This window comes from Cynocephalus volans, chromosome 12, assembly GCF_027409185.1.
Source record: "Cynocephalus volans isolate mCynVol1 chromosome 12, mCynVol1.pri, whole genome shotgun sequence".
NCBI lineage: Eukaryota > Metazoa > Chordata > Mammalia > Dermoptera > Cynocephalidae > Cynocephalus > Cynocephalus volans.
This window is the reverse complement of record NC_084471.1, coordinates 104,398,162-104,421,715: the sequence shown is the minus strand read 5'-3', so window position 1 is coordinate 104,421,715 and position 23,554 is coordinate 104,398,162. Positions and strand designations below refer to the sequence as shown.

Genomic DNA, 23,554 nt, shown 5'->3' with positions numbered 1-23,554 from the left:
TTGTAAAAGATTGTTATTAGACACTGGACCCTGGTTCTTTGTGCCTGAAAGAAATCCATTTTCCTTCTTGAATAACTGAACCCTGAGTTTCCTCTGAGAATCTCCAACTTGTCCATACTCAGCACATAAGGTTTGGGGAGTGCTATCTCCCCAAAGGATGGGAATATGACTCCTGTTAGTCCATCAGAAAACATTTTCCCAAGGCTATAATGATCTCGTCAGAAATCTAGTGTAAATGAGATGCAAAGACAATACTTTCATTTGGAATATCACAAAAAGTCATTTTTTTTTTCCTCATGGAGTTTCTGAGAGGACAGACACAAAACTCCATTCTATGATTTTACCATGAATGCAGAGAGCCTGATTGAAAATGGAGCCAACACAAGAGGAAGAAGATCCAATGTACAAGCAGAAGAAACCAGTTCTATCAACAAAATCTCCAATGTAGAATTCTCTTTCTAAACTATTTTACCATTTTTATTTTTTTATATTATTGTTTTCTTAGACTTATACAAATAGTATAATGCATATTTGTAAACTCACTACGCATCCCAAGAACTAAAATCTTACCAATATTGTGTCTAGTTTAAATCCTTTTCCTATCCTGCCCCATGCTTCACCTTAAACAGTAACAATATCTTGTTTTTAATGTATAACTATCTTGTTTCCAAAAATAAAATATCTTTATAATGTATGTATTTTTTAGATTTACATGGTTCTGAATTTTTTTTAATTTAGCATACTTTATACAGACTTTAGAAATTAATTTTTTCATAGCATTAATTTACTAAGTTTTAAATCAGTTGTGGAATATAGTTGTAGATTCATTTTTTAAAAATTTTAGTTTGTCAATATACAATGTGGTTGATTATTGTGGCCCATTACTGAAACCTCTCCTGCAGCACTTTTTACAATAGCCAAGAGTTGGAACCAGCCCAAATGTCCATCATCGGATGAGTGGATACGGAAAATGTGGTACATCTACACAATGGAATACTAATCAGCTATAAAAACGAATGAAATACTGCCATTTGCAACAACATGGATGGACCTTGAGAGAGTTATATTAAGTGAAACAAGTCAGGCACAGAAAGAGAAATACCACATGTTCTCACTTATTGGTGGGAGCTAAAAAAAAAAAAAATTCACACACACACACACACACACACAAAAAAAAAAAAATTGGGGGGGGAGAAGAAGACATAACAATTACAATTCCTTGAAGTCATAGATTCATTTTTATCCTATACTGTACTCCATTTTGTGATCATTTCAAAACATGCTAGGTTATTATCCTGTCCATTAATATTTGACTACTATAAACACTGCAACTATGACAATTTTAACATGTCTCCCAAAATGCAATTGATTGGTTGCAAGATGTGGCAATATTTAGCTTTATAGAGTAACATCATATATTTCCCCAAGAGATCCAGGAAATACAATCAAACTATGTAAAAGAAGTAGAAAGTTACAATAGTTTTGAACAGACCTACTACTCTCCACACAGAGGAAAGGATTAATTTGTTGAATGTTTTACTTTTTTTGTTGGTGTTTTAATAACATACAAATGTAAATCTGTAACCCAAAAAACAATCTCCACTTATATATTTTTACTGTCAACATAAAAAATGTCAATTATTTGTAAGTAGATTTCTTTCATATTTGGAATAAAATTTCTTGAACACTAAAACAGACTGGAGGTCTGTGAAAGAGTTTCTTTGAGGCATAAAGACTTCCTCTTATTTATTTATTAAGTATTGTTAAAATATGTAATCTAGAAAATTAGATTTGAGGTATATGATTATGCATTTATTAATGAGGTGTTACTATAAAAATATTTCCTTCTACACCTGCATGCCTACATTAATTAAACACAACTTGCAGAGGTTAGCATAGGCTCAATAATGAAAAATCTTAGAATATTGTATGCTATCTTAGATTTCTTTGTTTCTTAGAGTGTAGTCTGGGCTGAAAAGCTTAGCCAAGTAGAATAAGAAATCTCCTGTTTGGAAAATGATAAGGATATATATCACCTTTACTCTCTTACTGATTTGTTATACATCTTATTAAGTACGTGAACATTCAGAACTTTGAGTCTTAAATGGACCTTGTATTTCCTAATAGCAAACTCCGATTGCATATACTTTTGCCTGTAATAAAAATTCTTAAAATGAAAAGCTCAAAATGACTGCCTAACCCAAGACAGATTTACCTTCACCTCAGTTCATAATTTCAAAACCCAATATTATTAATTAGCTTATTAGAAGATATTTACATGCATTTGCCAAGTGTTTCTCTAGGTTGTAATATTTTGGGATCACAAGGTATACTGAGGTGATGCAGTCTTTAGATTAGCTCGAATCACAGATTCCTTGGAACTCAAACCTCTGGCTCATGAAGTAAGGAAGGGAAAGTGCATTCCCTGAGGTATTTGGCAAACTGTGGTCAATATCTCAGTCCGAAATGATCTCTTGGGTTCCAAGGTTAATGCAATGATTTAATTATTCAGAATGTTTGGTGCCAAAGTCACTTCTGCACTAACAGGCATTGTTGTTTATCAACTCCCCAGTGTTTTTACTTCTTCTAGCAGCCAATTGTTTCTTGGCAAGAAATTTCAGAGCTGAATCCTACCATTGAGCTTTTGAAAATGGTTCCTGCTAACAAGCCCCAATTCCCCCAACATAGTAAAGGATTCTCTGAAGTCATTACACCTTGTGTGGTGTTTCTGTCTCACTGAATTCTCCTGCCCAGCCAAGCATTGCCACTAAGACCTCTTTTCTATCTCCCTACCCATTGGCTTATGCCAGCTCTTTGCACAGAGTATCTTCCTGAAATCACTATTTTCCCCTTCCTGTCACACAGAGCATGGATTCAGTTCCATCCTCACTCAAGACTTTTGTGTCTCTTAGAATTTTCCATTGTTTATATATATTGGCTCTAACAGTTCATTTTTTAATGTATACACAATTGTTTCTCAATTTTTTTTTAAATTTTATTTTGTCGATATACATTGAGGCTGATTATTGCTCCCATCACCAAAACCTCCCTCCCTTCTCCCTCCTCCCCTCCCCCCCAACAATGTCCTTTCTGTTTGCTTGTCGTATCAACTTCAAGTAATTGTGGCTGTTATATCTTCTTCCCCTCCCCGGTTTTGTGTGTGTGTGTGTGTGTGTGAATTCATATATTAATTTTTAGCTCCCACCAATAAGTGAGAACATGTGGTATTTCTCTTTCTATGCCTGACTTGTTTCACTTAATATAGTTCTCTCAAGGTCCATCCATGTTGTTGCAAATGGCAGTATTTCATTTGTTTATATAGCTGAGTAGTATTCCATTGTGTAGATGTACCACATTTTCCATATCCACTCATCTGATGATGGACATTTGGGCTGGTTCCAACTCTTAGCTATTGTAAAGAGTGCTGCGATGATCATTGGGGAACAGGTATACCTTCGACTTGATGATTTCCATTCCTCTGGGTATTTTCCCAACAGTGGGATAGCTGAGTTGTATGGTAGGTCTATCTGCAATTGTTTGAGGAACCTCCATACCATTTTCCATAGAGGCTGCACCATTTTGCAGTCCCACCAACAGTGTATGAGAGTTCCTTTCTCTCTGCAACCTCACCAGCATTTATCGTTCAGAGTCTTTTGGATTTTAGCCATCCTAACTGGGGTGAGATGGTATCTCAATGTGGTTTTGATTTGAATTTCCCAGATGCTGAGTGATGTTGAGCATTTTTTCATATGTCTGTTGGCCATTTGTATGTCTTCCTTAGAGAAATGCCTACTTAGCTCTTTTGCCCATTTTTTAATTGGGTTGCTTGTTTTCTTCTTGTAAAGTAGTTTGAGTTCCTTATATATTCTGGATATTAATCCTTTGTCAGATGTATATTTTGCAAATATTTTCTCCCACTCTGTTGGTTGTCTTTTAACTCTGTTAATTGTTTCTTTTGCTGTGCAGAAGCTTTTTAGTTTGATATAATCCCATTTGTTTATTTTTCCTTTGGTTGCCCGTGCTTTTGGGGTCGTATTCATGAAGTCTGTGCCCAGTCCTATTTCCTGAAGTGTTTCTCCTATGTTTTCTTTAAGAAGTTTTATTGTTTCAGGGTGTATATTTAAATCCTTAATCCATTTTGAGTTGATTTTAGTATACGGTGAGAGGTATGGGTCTAGTTTCATTCTCCTGCATATGGATATCCAGTTATCCCAGCACCATTTGCTGAAGAGGCAGTCCCTTCCCCAGTGAATAGGCTTGGTGCCTTTGTCAAAGATCAGATGGAAGTCAGTGTGTGGGTTGATTTCTGGATTCTCTATTCTATTCCATTGGTCAATGTGTCTGTTTTTATGCCAGTACCATACTGTTTTGGTTATTATAGCTTTGTAGTATAGCTTAAAGTCAGGTAGTGTTATGCCTCCAGCTTTATTTTTTTTGCTCAGCATTGCTTTGGCTATGCATGGTCTTTTATTGTTCCATATAAATGTCTGGATAGTTTTTTCCATTTCTGAGAAAAATGTCTTTGGAATTTTGATGGGGATTGCATTGAATTTGTATATCACTTTGGGTAGTATGGACATTTTCACTATGTTGATTCTTCCAATCCAAGAGCATGGGATATCTTTCCATCTTCTTGTATCCTCTCTAATTTCTCTCAGGAGTGGTTTGCTTGTTGAAGACTTTTAAATAGGGCTGCTCTGAAGTTCGGCTTCAGCCTTGGTATTCAGCCAAAATCATTTATTAACTTATATTTCATCACTTAAAAGATGGAAGAGATAAATGACTTCATCAGCTGCATTTCTTATGTGTCATTCTTTCAGGCATACGTCTGCATGGGTTATCATCACCTCTAATCTGCACACTAGCACTATACTAACTTAGTCATGAAAATCAGATTTGTTGTCAATGTATAAATATTCTCTCTCCAATATGGGTAAACATTCCAAATGAAACTTGACGAAAATATCTCTATATATGTCTTATTTTTTTCACTTTGATTTCCTTTTAGTATGAAACATTAACTATATTGACTTTCTAAAATAAATAGTTATAATACTAATCCTTTTCCAAAATGTGGACACAGACATGACAACCACAGCTACAAATGTACTAAATCACTTCAAGAACAAGCATAAATAGTATCACAAAGCAAAATAAAATTGTGCAACTTTTTCATCTCTTCCTTTTTTTAGTATTACATCTCATTGCTAAAGCATGAATACTGTTTTATTTTCTTGCCTCAGACAAATTAACAAAATTGTCTAACAGAGCTAGAACTGTTCTGCAATACCTTAAGATATGTAAAATTTATATTTTATTAATATTTTTAGCCATTGTCTCCAGTGGATGTTTATAGAAAGTGATGACAACTGGATGAATACCTCCAGTGAGATGCTGAAGATATGTTTCTAAGATACAGCAGGAAAGAAGAAAAAGAGAAATTAGGAAGCAGGATATTGAGTGAAGTTAAAGATACACAGTCATTGCATGGATGGAAAATAAGCTCTCATCCATGGGAATGATAAATGCTCTAGGTACAAGATTTGGTACCCACAAACATGTCCAAAATGATTTCTCTGGAATGCTTTCCAGCATGGTATACTACAACAGAAATTGATCTAGGGTTTCCAGCTACTGAAGAACTAACAACTGTCAAGATTTCAATTCCTGCTATGGACCATCATAGAAGGGTGCTGGCATACCTGAGTGTGCAGGGAGATCAATGTAATTTCAGTGGTATGTGGTAAGTTAACCCATCCTGATGATGTTTAGAATCAGGTCTGTGGGGCGCATTGTGTGGAGACACAGGCCTCTGGGAACTTAGAATCAGAGCTTCCCCTATTAGGTACCAAGAATAAGTCCCATAATAAAATGTGCTCTGAAATGGACTTTGATTTGACACTTCTGCTCCAATCTCAGCAGTCAAAGATAACAAAATAAACTGCTTGATCAATGATGCTAGTTAACTTATTTTTCCTAGCATCTTTATTCATATTCTTTGTATTATTTATGTATGAATTTTTTTTAGAAAATACAATTTATCATGTATACTATTTTACATCCTTTAATTAAAAATGAAAAATTTTACATTTTTTTTAATTCAACATTATCCAACGTGAGGAATTTCAAAAGAGTGTTTTTGCTTAAAAAATCCCTGACCTAAATGTTTTAAATATTTTAAAATATAAGAAGACTCAATGTTGAGTGAAATAAGCAAAGCACAGAGGGATAAACACCACATGTTCTCACTCATGTGGGAGCTAAGAGAGAAAGGAAGGAAGGAAAGAAAGACCACAATAGTGCAGTGGTCGTACAGAGGGAGGGAACATTCCTAGGGCTACAAAGCAGAGTGGGGGAAAGGGGGAGGGGGAGGGATGTTGGGGGATAATTGGGTGGGGACATGGGGTACAAAAGCAATTCTGGCAATGGGTATGCCCCCAGTATGAATCTGGCCCTCACATCATGTCACCCATGGATAAATAAGCTAAGCCAATATTATGAAACATGTTCGGGTAAAGATCAATTCCCAGGACGATTTAATTTCCTAAACAGTTACAAGAACAAACCATGCACCCTAATTCCTGTTCACATTAGGGACACATTAGGACAACCTGGATAGTAATAATATCTGTAGCTCTATTACCCTTTGATTAATTTTCCCTTTTGGGATTTTCCCATAAGGTGGCACTCAAATTGAATACTAGACTGGGGGTCAGTCCTAGAGGATTTAGTTGAGTTGCCTATGTCTTCAGAAAATATTAATAGATCATTAGCGAATTTTTAACCATGTTGTGCTTCACTCTGTGAGTGTTACTTTAAGGCCACACTAACTGGTCTCCCTTTATATTCATGACCTGGATCTCAAGTGAGCTCTTGAAGCAGCTAGAGCATCACACTGTAGGTCTGCAGTCCATTTATAATCTCATCGTCCTAAAGGATTATTTCACCCTTTTTCTTTGTCTTCGAAAACCCCAAAACTTCCTTTCTTTTCCTCAGTCTCAACAAATGACTTTACTTTTGACTTCACTGACTTGACACAGAAATCTCAAATCCATCAAAAAAGAATTTTACAAACAATCTACAAAAATCTTGGTATTTTCCTTTCCATATCACGCAAGTTACACTGGCACAACAGGTTCTTTGGAGGAAGGATCAGAGGATATTTATATACTTTTTTTTTAATAGCCATGATACTACCTCAAGGAGACTCAACATACCGTTCAATCATTTGGTTCCAGGTCTGAAAATTCACCTAATTCTGGACCTGTGAAAGGGACCACAATTTTCTGTCGCAGTGATTGTATTATTGTTGTGATCATCAATTTTTTTTTTTTTTTTAGTTTTCATATATTTATTTATTTTTAATTATAATTTTTTTCATTGTACATGTTTATGGAACACAGTTTGTTGTTTTAAAACATGCTTATATTGTATAATGATTTAATCAGAATATTGGCATTTCTATCGCTTAAACATTTATCATTTCTTTGTGGTTATTACATTCAAGATTTTCATTTCCAGCTATCTTGAAATACACAATACAATATTATTTGTTATTGTCACCCTAGGGCACCAGAACTTATTCCTCCTATCTAACTGTAACTTTGTAAATTTGTACCAGTCTACAACCTTCCTCTGCCCCCTCCCCCTTTCCTTATCTCTGGTAACCACTATTCTACTTTCTATGTCTGTCTTTCTCTTTTTAGCTTTTTTTTCTTAATTAACCTATGAAAATTGTATATATTTATGGAGAGCAATATGTTATTTGGGTACATTCATACTCTGTGCAAAGATCATATCAAGATGCTTAGTATATCCATCACCTCAAACATTTGTCACTTCTCTGTGTTAAGAACATTCAGCATCATCTTGACTAGCTATTCAAAGATACACCTGTTAGCAGTGGTCTCCCTATATTACTGCAGAACACTAGTTACCATTCTTCCAATCTGTCTAATATTTTGTGTCCACTGATCACCCTCTCCCCATCCCCCCATCCCTTCCCTCCACCAGTCTCTAGTAACTACTATTCTACTCTCTACTTCTATGAAATCAACTATTTCAGCTTCCACATATGAGTGAGAACATGTGGTATCTCTTTCTCTCTGTCTGGCTTATTTCACTTAACATAATTTTTTCCCAGCTCATCCATGTAGCTATAAATGGCAGAATTTCATTCTTCTTATGGCTGAGTAGTATTCCATTGTGTGTACATACCACATTTTATTTATCCAGTCATCCATTGAAGGACATTTAGATAGGACCCAACTCTTGGCTAGTGTTAAGAGTCCTGATAAACACGAAAGTGCAGGTATCTATTCGACTTGTTGATTTTCATTCCCTTGGGTGCATATTCTACCTGTAGATGTTTGAGAAGTCTTCATAGTGTTTTCCACCATAGCTGTATTAATTACATTCCCACTAACAGTGTAAAAGGGTTTCCCTTTCTCCACATCCTTTCCAGAATTATTTTTCTGTCTTTTTGATAATATCCATTCTAACTGGGGTGAGATAATATCTCATTGTGGTTTTGACTTGTATTTTGCTGGTGATTCTTGATGTTGAGCATTTTTTTTTTCATTGTTGTTGAAAGGTATTGTCTTACTTCTTGCATTTTATCAATTTTTATTTGGATGTTTTAAATATTGTTTGTTTCTTTCACTTTTATACTTTATCTTTGGTGTTTCTTGGTTTTTGGAGGTGGCAAGATACAGTTGCTTTTTCTTTCTCATTTAGATTTTTGTTCTGCCAGCAGGTCCTTTCTTGCATATTCATGGCAGTGATTATTTTTCGGATACCAGATGCAGTACTCCCATGAGGATCTCTTGTAGGGCTGGTCATGTGGCAGTGAACTCTCATAGTTTTTGTTTGTCTCGGAAATAGACTATTTCTCCTTCATTTCTGAGGGAGTGCCTTGCTGGGTATATTATTTTTGGCTGACAGGTTTTTGTTTGTTTGTTTTAAGTTCGAATATTGTCCCATTCTCTTCTGTCCTGTAGAGTTTCTGTTGAGAAGTCTGCTGTTAAACTGATAGGGACTTTATTTATAGGTGACTTTTCTCTTGCTGTCTTTAGGATTCTGTATTTGTCTTTGAGTTTTGTCAGTTTGGCAATTGTGCCCCATAGAAAATCTTTCTGGATTGATCTGTTTGGAGATCTTTAGCCTCCTATATCTGAGGGTCCATATCTTTCCCTATGCCTGGGAAGTTTTCTGCAATTATTTCATTGAATATGCCCTCAGTGCCTTTTCCTTTCTCCTCCCCTTCAGGAACACCCATGATTCACATGTTTGTACACTTAAGGTTGCCTGCCTCACTTAGATTTTCTTCATTTTAAAAAAAATATTATTTTTTTTGTCTACCTGAGTTATTTCAAGGACACTGTCTTCAAGATAAGAAATTCCTTCTTCCGCTTGCTCCAGCCTGCTGCTTAAGCTCTTGGTTGTGTTTTTCATTTTGTTGAATGGCTCCTTCAGATCCATGAGTTCTGCCACATTATTTTTTAAAGTATTAATCTCTGTGTAAATTTCCTTCTTCATATCCTGAATAGTTTTTTTCAGTGCATTGTTTCATCTTACTGTGTCTTCTTTTATCTCATTGTGTTTCCTTAGAATCATTACTGGGTATTCCTTTCCAGTCATTTCAAGGATTTCATGCTCTATGGGATCTGATACTTGAGAGTTATCGTATTCCCTTGGGTGACTCATATTTTCTTGTTTTTTTTTTTGTATTTTTCATCTTTCTATGTGATGTCTAGTCATCTGGTAGAGCAGTTGCTTCTTCTATTACTCTAGAGTGGACTTTGAGAAGAAAGATTCCTGTAGATGTGTTTTATAGTTAGTGGTGAGTAGGGTATTTTAGTATTCATTCCAGGGAGATGCAGTAGTGTAGTATCCTTGTGGGCACTTCAGCCATGTTCAGTGTTGGAATTCTATGTGAGTGTTTCCATGACCTAGCCATTGTGGCATTTAGTGATTTCTTACTGAGGTTATTGACACTGTGTTGGGTCATCATGGTTTTGCATGAGATCTTGAGTTCTTGGGAGAAGTGCCTGGGGGACCTGTCACACTTTGTTTAGAGTGGGTGACCCTGAGAGGGCTTGTTGGCATACTGGCTGCATCCTGTGACCCTGATAGATGCACTGGGAATTTTCTTCCTTTCTCTGGCTATCCTGGGTTTCTTCACTCTCCAGGGGTTCCATGTGTGTCTCTCCCCAGATTGAGGCAGTCATGTGGGCTTCCCACGTAGCTCTCACCCACAAGTGCACTACTATGGTGGGTGGGGGACAGCTTAAATCCCCCTGTGGGTTGGACCACTGGGTAGAGGGTCTGTGCTGTCTTACTTCTTTCCCTGGACTCTACTGGTATTCCACTAGAATGCAGTTGAGTCATCAGTGGTCTGCCTGCACCATGACAGTGGCTGCTGTGGCTGTTGCTGTGGTGACAGACCACCCTTACAATGGCAGTGACACCAGTGGTGGCTTTGGTGAAGTACCCACATGATAGTGGTGAGTTCAGTGGTGGCATGCTGCTCACACAATGCTGGTGGCTGCCTGGTGGTGCCAGTGATGGCAGCAACTACAGCAGTGGCAGCTGCAATGGTTTCCTGCCCACTCAGCTTTGATGTCTGCAGCGGCTGTGCCCACAGCTATGGTGTCTGCAGTAGCAGTGGTGCTCTTTCATGGCAGTGGCACTAGTGCCAGCAGCTGCAACTGCCTCTCTCTTATCTGCAGTGTCCTCAGTGGCAGCAGGGTTACTTCTGGTGATGAGAGTGGCACAACTGCCTCCATTGTGTCTGCAGTGTCTGCAGCAGCAACAGGGTTACCTCGTAGTTGTGGCAATGGCACAGCTGATTGCAGCCCCCTCCCTCTCATCTGCTGTGTCCTTGATGGCAGTGTGGTTACTTCACAGCAGTGGCAACAGCCTCCCTCATGTCTGTGGTGCATCAAAGGGCCACCTGCAGGACTGCTGCTCTGCGGGGAGCTGCTCTGCTATGTGCAACAGTTCTGGGACCAAACAATACTTCAGCGACTGCAGTGGTTGTAACGGTGGGTCTGTTTCAATCTTCTTCTGTGGGAGGAGCATGCTCTTGGCACCTCTAGTTTGCCATTTTCCTGGAAGTCCCTAATATACCATATTAATAGAAAAAAAGACATAGTGCTCAGTAATGATAGCTGCTTCTTTTATTTTTATTGGTTTCTCCATCCACTGCCTAACCATACATTTAAATATAGTAGTTGTTTTAACTTTTATGACACGTGGTTTAAACAACCCTTGTCCTCCGAACTTCAGGGTAATTGCTACAATATATGTTTTAAAGACAGCAAAATGTATTTGGCTATGCAAATCTGCACTGTCTTGGGAATATTATGTGTGAAGAAAATTTGAAGAAGTCTGTTTGCCTAGGGGAGGCTCCTTCCATTGAGTGATCAGTGGAATTCCTAAACTTCCAAAAATTGTTGATGGGAGGCATAAAAATCTGTTTAGGTTTCTACACTGGGAAAGTTGACACTAGGATTTTAGCCTCCATTTAGCTTCCAACTTTAGATATTATCCTGCCTGAAAGTACATCAAGTGTCAAGGTTCATTCCTATGGATGGGATATGTCCAGATGTGTTTATAGCACAGCTGAGAGATTGATTCAGTATCTCAACCTCCTTCATGACCTCAGACAGTGAGGAAATTTCCTCAGGGATATGCAACTTGAGAGAAATCCCACGTTGTTATTCACAGAGGGTTTAGAGTCCTTTATGTCCCAGTTCATGACACCCAAGGGCTTATTAGAGTTGTGCTTTATCACATAACAATCCAGACCAGGAATGTAGGCTGTTAATAGATTAATGTAAAGTGCAGGGAAAAGAATTAATCAGGTAAAGATATGTTGTTCATAGATGAATACTCTTAAATATTTGTTTCTAAGAAAAAATCTTTAAAAAACAGAGATAATTAATTCCTGGGAGGGCAAAGCCATAGATAGAAATATAACATTCTCAGTAACCTCTCAAAACTCTATGATTCCAGAACAAGCTGTTTTCTTATATTAAGAGAAGAATAAGAGGTGACATTAAGTAATAGAAATATTTGTATCTCTTATTCTGAAATGACAGATCTAGATGTGGGAGAAGATCAGAAGATTCTCTTTGGTATCAAAGGACTTTAGGTTTCAAATTCAACAAAGTATTTCATTTTATTTTGACATGAGTTTCAAGGTCATTAAAGCTTTGGAAATGCTTGCTGAATCTATTGGGAGTAATTTGCACCAACTTGACTTTCTCTGCTTCCTGTAATATTGTTCAGCCAGTGGGGACTTTGGAAACTTACATTAAAAAAACATGCTATTTGAACAACTATCTACAAGTATAAGGCTTACTTCTTATTTCTGATTGTATTGGGTATTCTTCTCAATTACATACAACCACAGTAAGTTATCTACAATTGTTGATTTTTTTGTATTTCCATTTCTCCTCAAGGGGCTTATTTTAAAATCCTTGAAAAATTACTTTTTACAGAATAAGCACAAAAATTCCTTGAACTATTTAAGCCAAGTGCACAGTTACGATGTGTGGGGGAGGGGTGGGGGTGGAGAGGACCCGGTAAAGGGGCATGAAAATCAAGTACAATATATTTCGAGAAATTAAATTAAATTAAAGAAAAAAGAAAAATTACTTTTTGATTCATTGTGGGGGATCACTTTTAGATGTCCTGGCTTTTAAAACATTTTTTATTATTTATCATTAACATAGGCAATTTTTACAAATCGTGATTTTTATTTATGCCCTTTACCCAACCTATTACTCCCCCCAACCCCTCTCTCCCTCCCCCCAATTTTTAATATCCTTAGGTTTGTTCTCTCCTTCTGTAAGTACAACATATTTTTGTGTTTTTTTCTTTCTAAGAAAGTGGTGGGAAAGAAAGGAAGGAAGGAAGGAAGGGATTTCCAGGTTTTTGAATGTGGAGAGATTTCAGTAGCTGGATGGGTCACTGTGGGTTTCCTCCAGGGTAGGGTATGTGATATGGTGGCTTGGACAGTTAGAGGCTTATGGACAGTCACTCATTTCCTTGAAACAATGCTCTAACTTTGATGGTTTCCAGGGATGAAAGAGGGGGAATATCTCACCTTGTACTGATAGGAGGAGATATGAGAGGCAACTGAGAATAAAGAAATGCAAATTGGAGGTAGAGCTGAGATAGGGTGTGTAAGCTTCACTGTGGTCAAGACAGGTTGGCAATGGGAAAGAGAAGGATAGCATTTGGATTCTGTTTTTCAAAGAAAACATTCAGCTCTAAAACTGAGATACAAAAGGCAAATGCATTAAAAAGTATAATCTGCAAGGAAAGAGTGTACCCTCTGCTCTGTTGGGAATCTATGTTAAACTCCAGACTCAGAAGCACTTCTGATTCTGACTCTATTCAAAGTTTCTCAGATATTATTCTATCCTAGTGAGTCCTTGTTTCTGCTACGATGGATGTGGTCCCAGCAATGTGACTGAATTTCTGTATCCCTGCATTCAGACCTAGGCCTTTTTCTTAGAGAGCCAAGACAAGTATTACTAAAGATAAAAGATTAAAGTTAATTCTCTTTCTCACTTTAAAGTGAGTTTTTCCTTGTATACACTTATCTGAAGGCATCTTATGGAAGGCAAGATGAGTTGGTGGAAAAAAATCACTGTGTTGGGCATTAGGAGCTCTGAATTCTCCTTGTCCTCTGCCCCTAATCCATTAGCTGTGTTCCCTTGGACTTTACCTCTTTGGTTCTCAGTTTCCTGATCTTCAAAGCATGCATAAATTGATGAAATGCAAGGTGCTTGAGGATTTCTAAAGTACAAATTGTCTAAAATCTTGTCCAATGGACTGTTGAACTCACTAACATCTGACTCTACATTTCATAGCTTAGCAAAAAGACTGCCATGGATTTCCCATGGTCACAAATAGTGATTTTAGGTACTAACCCACATGTACAAACTCTGAAACTTCTGATTCCCAGAAGCAGACTGGACCTATACCGAAGAGGCATTGAATAAGTGCTAAAGAGTTAGAGATAGACATCCTGGATTTGAATAGAGGCTCCTTTATGTTTTTTATTATTATGACTTTGGGCAAGTCATTTACCTTTTCCTAACAAGAATTTTCTTTTCTTCAAAATATGTATAACAGTGTACCAACCTCATAACATTGTTGTGAGGATTAAGTGAAATAATACACATAAAGCAAATTTTAGTACAGTACTGAACACACTCAGTAAAAATTAACTACTATAGGAAGCACACAGTGCAAAAGTAAATCTCTGCGTGCTATTAAGAATGTGGAAAAGCATAGCTATAGTAAATGTTTGCACTTTAAAATGTTTGGGTATGTGGAATTTAAACAAGTAGCAATTGTTTCTCTGGGAAGAAGTTTGACTGTTTAGGTCTTTGCTTCTCAATTGCAGTCTGAGGGCCTTTTTTATGGAAGATCAGGATCTTCCTGCTGGATTGACACTTTTCTCCATTTCTCATTTCTGCAAATATGGGTATTAGAGGATTTGAGTGATAATAAGCACACTATGTGCTGGGTGCGCAGCGACGCTCCCGTCGCGGGTTCGGATCCTACATAGGAATGGCCGGTGCACTCACTGGCTGGGTGCCAGTCACGAAAAAGTCAAAAAAAAAAACAACTGTAAAAGAGAAATGTTCTTTTAACATATCCAGATTACTTCAAGATATGCAAGAAGCTGAACTAATAAGTGAAGTAATGAAGATGAATGAGTCAAGTTTGGAGATTTCTGTCCAGTTTTGATCACCTAACCTTTGGCCCAGACCTTCAAGAAGTTGAAAAACATATTAGTGACTTGTTGACTCTCCCAGAGGCCATCTCCTTAGAGAAGAGCTGGTCATTGGAAGTGCACTCACCTTTATGCTCAAGGGTTCTTGCTTCTGGAAGGATTCTCTGATGCATTGATCTATCCAGAAGGGAGGCCATGATCCTGGGGCTTGGAGCTGTAAAACCAGCTTCTCAATGAAACATTTGTGGGATCATCTGGAAGAGGTTTCTTTTCCATGAATCTCATTTTATATCACGCCCACATGTAGCAGGAACAATTCATCTTACCCTTCATTGCTTTTGTGATTAAGAACACATAAAGAAAAAAGAAAACAGAAAGAAACCTGAGGTCTAGGAAAAAGTGACAATTAAAAGTGGCAAAACTTGGTTTTAAATACTAATTTAAAGTTTGAGTGATAAGTGCATTATTCATCAAGCAAATAAAAATAGACTTTCTATTAAACAGGTTCTGGTTGATTGTTCAGATTTGATATATTGACCATCATTATCAATGGTATAAATTACAATGATGGATCAATAATCTTTGGTTGGTATCCAGTCAGGCCCTCTCACTCTATGTCCATTTGGTCCATTGGTAACAACAGTTTCATGAGCACACTACAGCAGTTACTTTAATTATATCCACATAGTATTTCCTTGGTTCCCGTGATGTACCAATGTACAATTCCTTATGTTTATTTCCCCACATACTCCACTCAGTTTAAAAATTCATGGTTTCAACTGTAGGCCTCTAAGAAAAAAATGTAGAAATTATATTTCTTTTCTGATCATAAAATAGTAATGCAAACTTTAGAAATTTGGAAAATACTAAAAAATACAAAGAAATAAGAGATGACCCATAATCTAATATCCAGAAGTGAATGTCCTAAATATATTGACATATTTCCTTACCTACTTTTTCCCAAACAAATGTTTTAACATAGGTGAAACAAAACCTGTATAAAATCATACAAGTAAAATTTTTAATTTGAATTTTATTCTTAAAATATGTGTATAAAACCTATTATCTTCAAATGCTAATTCCATAACTATTATTCATTAACTTTTACCTATAGTATATTTACATAATTATAATTAGGGTATACAGACTATATTGTGTTGTTTTAATCATGTTATTTCATGTATATATATTTTTAAGTCTTATTAGGCTGCAAAATTACTATTTCTCATGACTAAAATAATCCATCATATTGATTTTCAAGTTTAAAACAATTACCCTGACCCTAGTAAATGGAATTCCTTTCATCTGGGTGTCCTACACGTTTTAAGAATATTTTTGAGGTCAGGATAATAAAGGACTAAAAGAGTCAACTAAGAGAATGAGGAACCTGTTCCTAGAGAGTTTTGGGGAAGAGCAGGAGTCATCTGTGAGGTGGCAGAGTACCAAAAAGGAAGAGGGAGACTTTTGCACTATTTGATTCTTTTATGGTTCTAATTTTACTTTCTTTCTTTTTATGTAAAGGTAAAAGATTCCTTCCAGTGTCTATCACCCACACCACATAGATGGAGTATAAAAGGAACATGACTGAATTCATTTTATTAGGTCTTACACAGAACCCCAAAATGCAGAAAGTCATTTTTGTGGTGTTTTTGGTTCTGTACATGGTAACGCTCTCAGGCAACCTGCTCATTGTGGTCACCATTATCACCAGCCAGGCTCTGAACTCCCCCATGTACTTCTTCCTGACCCATCTGTCCTTGATAGACACTATTTATTCTTCTTCTTCAGCTCCTAAGCTGATTGTGGACTCCCTTCGTGAGAAGAAAATCATCTCCTTCAGTGGCTGTATGGCTCAAGTCTACGCAGAACACATCTTTGGTGCTACTGAGATCATCCTGCTGACAGTGATGGCCTATGACCGCTATGTGGCCATCTGCAAACCTCTGCACTACACGACCATCATGAGCCACAGGCTGTGCATTCTCCTGGTGGGAGTGGCCTGGACTGGAGGATTTCTCCATTCAACCATTCAGATCCTCTTTACAGTCTGTCTGCCCTTCTGTGGCCCCAATGTCATAGACCACTTCATGTGTGACTTGTACCCTTTGTTGAAACTTGTGTGCACAGACACTCATACCCTTGGTCTCTTTGTTGCTGCCAACAGTGGACTCATATGCCTGTTAAACTTCCTCCTCTTGATGGTATCCTATGTGATCATCTTGTGTTCCGTCAAGAACTCTACCTCGGAGGGGAGGTGCAAAGCCCTCTCCACCTGTGCCTCTCACATCACAGTTGTCATCTTATCCTTTGTGCCCTGTGTATTTGTGTACCTGCGCCCAGTGACTACTCTGCCCATTGATAAAGCTGTTGCTGTCTTTTATACTATGGTGACCCCTATGTTAAATCCTTTAATCTACACACTCAGAAATGCTGAGGTTAAAAATGCAATAAGGAAGCTGTGTAGAAAAAAAGTGACTTTGGATAATGACTAAGTAGGATCACTGAGCATTACACATACAGGTAATAGATGTAATCTAGTCCAAGCCCTTAATCTGTAGATGAAGACAAGGGGTTGCAGATGTACACTTAACACATAAAGCTAAATCTTGAAGTGTAATCCAGACTTAACTGTCTCCCATCTTTTTTCTTTTGTTATCACAACTTATTACTTCTTAATAAATATTTATCAATTACTTGGAAATCTGAAATATCTCTAGAAGCTAAAAGGTATAAATCTAGAATATTGGACTGATACTAAAATAATCTTATTATGCAACATTGAGGTGTTGGTTATTAAAGATTATTGAAAATAACATGTTTAATGATATTTCTTTACTTTGGCCTTAATGCAAATTCTTTCTTTTGTTAATTGTATTGTTTATTAAACATTGATTGTATAGTATAAAAAGATACTGGTTATGTAATGCATATAAGGCTGACATAATATTAAGTATTTTCTATTGTATCAGTTAGAATTCAATCAGGAGACAGAAAAGCTTCTGTGATTTGAACAAGGAAAGTTTATATACACTTATTAACTATATTAGGGGATTAACTATAAAGGAGTAAAGAATGCCCTGGGACTGAGAGATGAGTATCAAAGGAAGGAACACATTTAGAAGCTGAGCTCCCTGCTCAAGGTTGGGATTCCATATTTTGGAGAAGGTGCATTTGTTGCCCATTGGTTGGTGGAGAAGTTAACTGGGTTGTCTTGGGCCAGAACTAGCTCATCACAGCTGGGCAGAAACCGGCACACAAGAAACTTGTCTGGGATTGGAAAGCTGGGAGCCTCCCACTGAAAAGCTGGTGGACTAAGGCTGGCAAACAAAGAAGTATGTTCTGGACTGGCAAGAAGGAAACAGCCCTCTGGGTTGCAGGTGAACCAAGGTTGCCAGAAAACACCCCATCACAGTGTAGATAGACAGAGGTGGGAAACTGATCACTGGGATGCCAGTGAGATTCACTGGAATCTGCCGGCAGAGGTGCCACTGAAACTTAATGGGAAATTGTCCATGAAGTTATCAATGAAACTCGATGGAAATGAGTACCACGGGATTTCCCTCCCTTGCTCCCACAAAAACACACACATTGTTGGCAGCTACATAGATCAAGAGGAAAACAGAAATATATTTAAAATCAGGAAGAGATGCCCTATACTGACAAAGCTTAACATCATATCAGGCCAGGTACAGGGGAGAAATGTTTACAGGGCCCATTTTCATGAATTTGGAGCAGGCAATGAAGGGCATATTTGGGGCTGATAGGCAATAAATTGATAACTGGCACACAAATTTTATTCTGGTAGGTAAGAGGAACCCAATTTTCATTAATTCTTACAACACATTTTATAGGATATTGAAGCCCAAATGTATGTCATGATTTGAACTAACCTCAAGTTGGTGGCAGAACTTAGATATAAACTAAGACATGACTCTGTCCTACATATTTTCTGCTCATTACACAGCTCTAAGTAAAAATCACATTTCTTTGTTGGTAGCAGGTAGCTGCAATCATCTTTTTCATTGTGAAGCCTGAAAATGAATAAAAAGAGCCTTAATTTACTGAAAGATTCTGTATAACCTAATTTTTGGCTATTTCATATAATTTTACCATTAGGTATACTGTGGTGTCTTATTAACACTTTTATTGGAGGTAAACAGAGGATGGTCTTGTAGAACAGATTTAAACATTACTATTATTTAAACTTTTAACTAAATTTGTATCATCCAGTTAGTGTAGCAGTCTTCACAGCATGGAAGATATAGTCTCTTCTCCTACGTCAAAGGGGTTTATGACGGGTCTTTAGGAGTTAGACTTTGGCACCAGAATGGGCTCAGGAATGTCAAAAAGAAAGTAAAATTATGGAAAAACCTGAAATAGATAGCGTACAGGGACATAAACAGAATTGGTATCCAAAGGTGATTGAAATGTCAGACTAGCAGAAAGGCAAAATCACAACGTAGGTCAATAGACACCAGATGCCAAGGTATCCAAGAAATTTTAGAGTGGTCAGTAGAAAATGGACCCAGGAGAGATTCCTGGGGCACAACTCAAAGATGTCTTTCAACTCTCTGTAAAGTTGTGAGGAAATTTAAAAAGATACCCAGACAGAAAGGAGGTCAATGAAGCTGATGATGTTTGTTAGAACTTTCATAGAGATTCTTCATTTAGCGTGTCCAGATGGTCCCAGACATGATCATTAGGAAATCAAGGTTGATAAATGATGACTTATATGCACATTGCACTTCATTATGTTAGTTCAACTTTTTGTTCATTGTAGAGGATTCTTAAAGCAAACGTCCTTCACAGGGCTTGGTTTTTAAAAGCCTTGCAGTTTCAAATATTGACGTTGCGAAGGACTGGAAATTTTCCTTAGGATATAGAGTCTCTGGTGTAAGATAAAGATTTGTGGCACAGCAAGGTTACTTGCTCAAAAACAAACTAGTTACTGATTAATATGTAAAGATACTGGGAAATAGCTGTAAGAAGGAATGTTTGCTAAGTTCAAGCTTTTGTTGGTGGATCACTTAATTGTCTAATGAAATGTCATCTGACTTGTTTCACTGAAAGTTACCAGCCTATATTGTTAAACTATAACACCACCTATGTTCTCTTCCTGTAACTTCCTGGTCTGGAAAATAAATGCAGGAGGAGAACCCCAATTTGGGGTTAATTTCCCAAGGAAGGAATGCCTCTTGCTTGAAGATTCCAGGGAAGTTAACCACTTCAGGGCTTCTCACTGATCAGAAGAGATGGGCTTTGAGTAATCCTTTTCAGCTTTGTTACCCAGGGTAAGTGGGGTGACAAATCCGTGGGGGACAAAGCAACAGTTCATGCAATTCTATATCCTCATATCATAGGACAGCTTTAATTTTCATGAAAAAAAATAAAAAGCTGTTATATTATCAGGGATGTCTTGCTCTCCAATCCCCTGTGCATCCCTACATCCATGTTCCTTGGACCACCGTGCTTCTACCACCAGCTCATTCCTGCATGTTCTTGTACTGTGATTTAGTGCTAATCATTGCTATCAACTGTCAAATTATAAGCCAAATTATATTCAATGTATGCTTTTCATGAACACTTTGGATTTAAGATATTAATAAGACACACTGGTATCTTTACAATAAAAAAGTACATATTATGAAATAATTACATCATACAATTTGCCTTCTCATTTTAGCTTTATGGTAATATTGAAAAATAAAAATTAAATAAATTTAAGATTCATGACATGATGTTTTGATACATGTATACATTGTGAAATGATTACTACAATCAAGCTAATTAACATGTCCATCACCTCACGGTTACTTTTTTTGGGGGGAAGGGGGGTAAAAATTTAAAATCTATTATTTTAGCAAATTTCAAACATACATTACATTACTGATTATAGTCACCATGCTGTACATCAGATCTCCAGAGCTTATTCACTTTGTCCAACTGACACTTCATACCTTTTGACGAGCAGCTCCCTGTTAACCTCATTTCCCCAAACCCTGGAAACCACCATTCTGCCTTTAGGAGTTTGATTTTTTCAGATTCCACAGATAGTGTAACCATGGCTTTCAATTAAAATTATTATCTGTTTAAATTGCTCTTTTTTTTTTTTTTGGTAAAATTTCGTAACTAACCTCTCATTCTGTTTCTTCCTATCTGTCTTTTAAGGAAACACCTCTGGTGCAGAAGTCATGAGTTGGGTGCCTACAGGTGTTTTTCAGCATCATTGAAGTTAGTTTGGCCCAATATAAACTGGGGTAGGCTGATTGAGCCAACAGATCTCTCCACTGAGCTTGTGCCAAAAACCCTGCCTCCAGATCTCACCATTTTCCAAACCAGCAGAGGCATGCAGACGGATTGGGCCTGTGCATATCCTCACCCCACCCCTGACCACTTCATAATTATACCATCTCTCTGGCAGTGGGCAAGGTGGATCTGAGATACAAATCTCCTGTTTTCTTACATGGCTGCCTGGTGAATAACCTTTTTTTCTCTATTGCAAAGACATGTGCTTTGGTGATTGGCTTTTTGTGGCATGGACAAATGGACTCCATTTGGTTCAATAACAACAAGTGAGATCATGAAGTAACTGTCTTTCAGTGTCTGGCTTGTTTCACTTAGCCTAATATCTTCTAGGTGCATCCATGTTGTCTTAAATGACAGGATTTCCTTCTTTTTTTTTAAAGGCTGATAGTATTCCATTATATATGTGTGTGCTTACATTTAAGTCTTTGAATTGATTTTTACATATGGTATGAGATAAGGGTTCAGTTTCATTTCTTTCAGGTAGATATCCAGTTTTCCCAAGACCGTTAATTAAAGAGACTATCCTTTCCCAATTGTGTGTTTTTGGTACCTTGTCCAAGACCATAAATGCACAGATTTCTTTCTGGTCTTTCTATTCTGTTCCAATGGTCTAGATGATTGTTTCTTACCAGTGCCATTACTGTTTTGATTGCTATAGTTTTATAGTATATTTTGAAATCAGATTGTGCAATGCCTTCAACTTTGGGGGTTTTTTTGCTCACTATTGCTTTGGCTATTTGGGGACTTTTGTGGTTTCATATAACTTTTAGGATTGTCTTTTCTATTTCTATGAAAATTTCTATGAGGATATTGGTAGGTATTACACTGAATATATAGATCACTTTTAGTGACATGAACATTTTAACAATATTAATTTTTCCAATCCATAAACACAAGATATCTTTCTATTTAGTTGTGGGAATTTTTTCCAGTTTCCTTCATCAATGTTTTCTGGTTTTCAGTGTAGAGGTATTTCACCTCCTTGTTAAATTTATTCTTAAGTGTTTTGTTTTGTATTGTTTTGTTTTCTGGGAGGTGGGTAGGCAGGTATTCAGTGAAGTGGCCTATCCAGCTAGTCCTGGATGGTGGTCTGGGCCACTTGGCAAGACTGCTAGGAAGTTGTAAGAAACACCCTCACCCGTCCAATACCAAAGGATGGACATGGAGACACAGGGTACAGCGAAGTGAGACTTTTATTATGGCCTTGAAAGGTTCAGGTGTCTGAAGGGCAGGCAGATGGAAAAGGGCTGTAGCAAGCAATCTATTTCCTAGTGCGCAAGTCCCTGCCCCCACCTTCTCATTGGTTGGGGTGCACAAACTTCCCGGATGATGTCTAAAAGTACCCAAATTTACTACCCCCTTGTAGCAAATTTCTTTGTCTGAGGGCTCAGGACAAGCCTATGAAAAAGGCCCACCCAAAACCCTGTGAAAGGAGAAACATTAGGAAGTGAAGAGAAACATAAAGGGCTATTGACTCATAACCATCTCAAGGACAAATTTATCCATTTGAAGTAAACAATTAAGGGCTGGTAACTCATTGTCATCTGAAGGAGGTGCTTTTTCTATTCAGTGACACCCAACCCCTCCCGCTGGAATGGGCTAGACCAGTCAGATAACTTTTGGGTTGGGCCTGAATTATTTCTGAAAATGAATCACTTAGATTATTTTCTTACAGAAGTGACCTATCCAGAGGCTTTTGGGCAGTGGACAAGGCTGCTAGGCAAGGCTGCAGTGAAGTGACCAGTCCAGTTGCTTCTGGACAAAGGGCAGGGCCACTAGGCAGGCCCACAGTGAGGGGGCCAGTGCATCTACTTCTTGGACTGTTTGCACAGCTGTTAGGTGAGACTGTTCAGGGTAGAACTGCCTGGCTGCTTCTCAAGGAGGGACGAATGCACTTTATTTCCAATAGCCCAAGGGTGTATTCATTAGAGACCCACAAGCTGTTTTGGGGGGTTGGGGGCTCAGGCTCACACAACTCAGCCAGTGGGGATAGGGGGAAGGGGTAGAAACAAGGGGTGGCCTACACAAGGAGGGTCTCCCTTTCTAATTTCTGGCTGGGGACATGGGGGTGTGTCACTTCAGCAGGACTGCGGTTGGTTCCCAGACAGCAGAACTGGAGACACAGTCCCCCTGAGGCAAGGATTCAAGTCGCTAGGGCCATGGCATTGTAGCCTCTCCTGTGAGTGCACTGCAATGACAGCAGCGTCTTAAGGCTGAAGTAGTGCCATGGCTACTGAACCCAGAGCAGAATGCACTCTCCTAACAGTTCTGGTTTCAAGATGGTGCATTGGCTTGAGTCATGAGGATTGAGGGTAGGAATGCACAGTTTGTGCTAGTGTTCTAGAGCTATGCAGTGTGTGTATTCTAGGATTCTCCGCACATTGACCTCCGGGTTCCTCCTGCCAAAGGATCTGTCCATCTCTGTGGTGAGGACGGGGTTGGTGTGGACCCTCTGCCTACCTTTTAGCTACAAAAGAAAATTCTTCCTGC

The 23,554-nt window shown here is 37.9% G+C and overlaps 1 protein-coding gene across 1 annotated transcript; it reads left to right on the top strand.

The window, feature by feature from the left end:
* Positions 1-16,320: 16,320 nt before the first annotated feature.
* On the top strand, positions 16,321-17,250 carry LOC134360595 (olfactory receptor 4C12-like). Its single transcript, XM_063075182.1, has one exon. The coding sequence runs from the start codon at positions 16,321-16,323 to the stop codon at positions 17,248-17,250; it is 930 nt and encodes a 309-aa protein (XP_062931252.1).
* Positions 17,251-23,554: the final 6,304 nt, after the last annotated feature.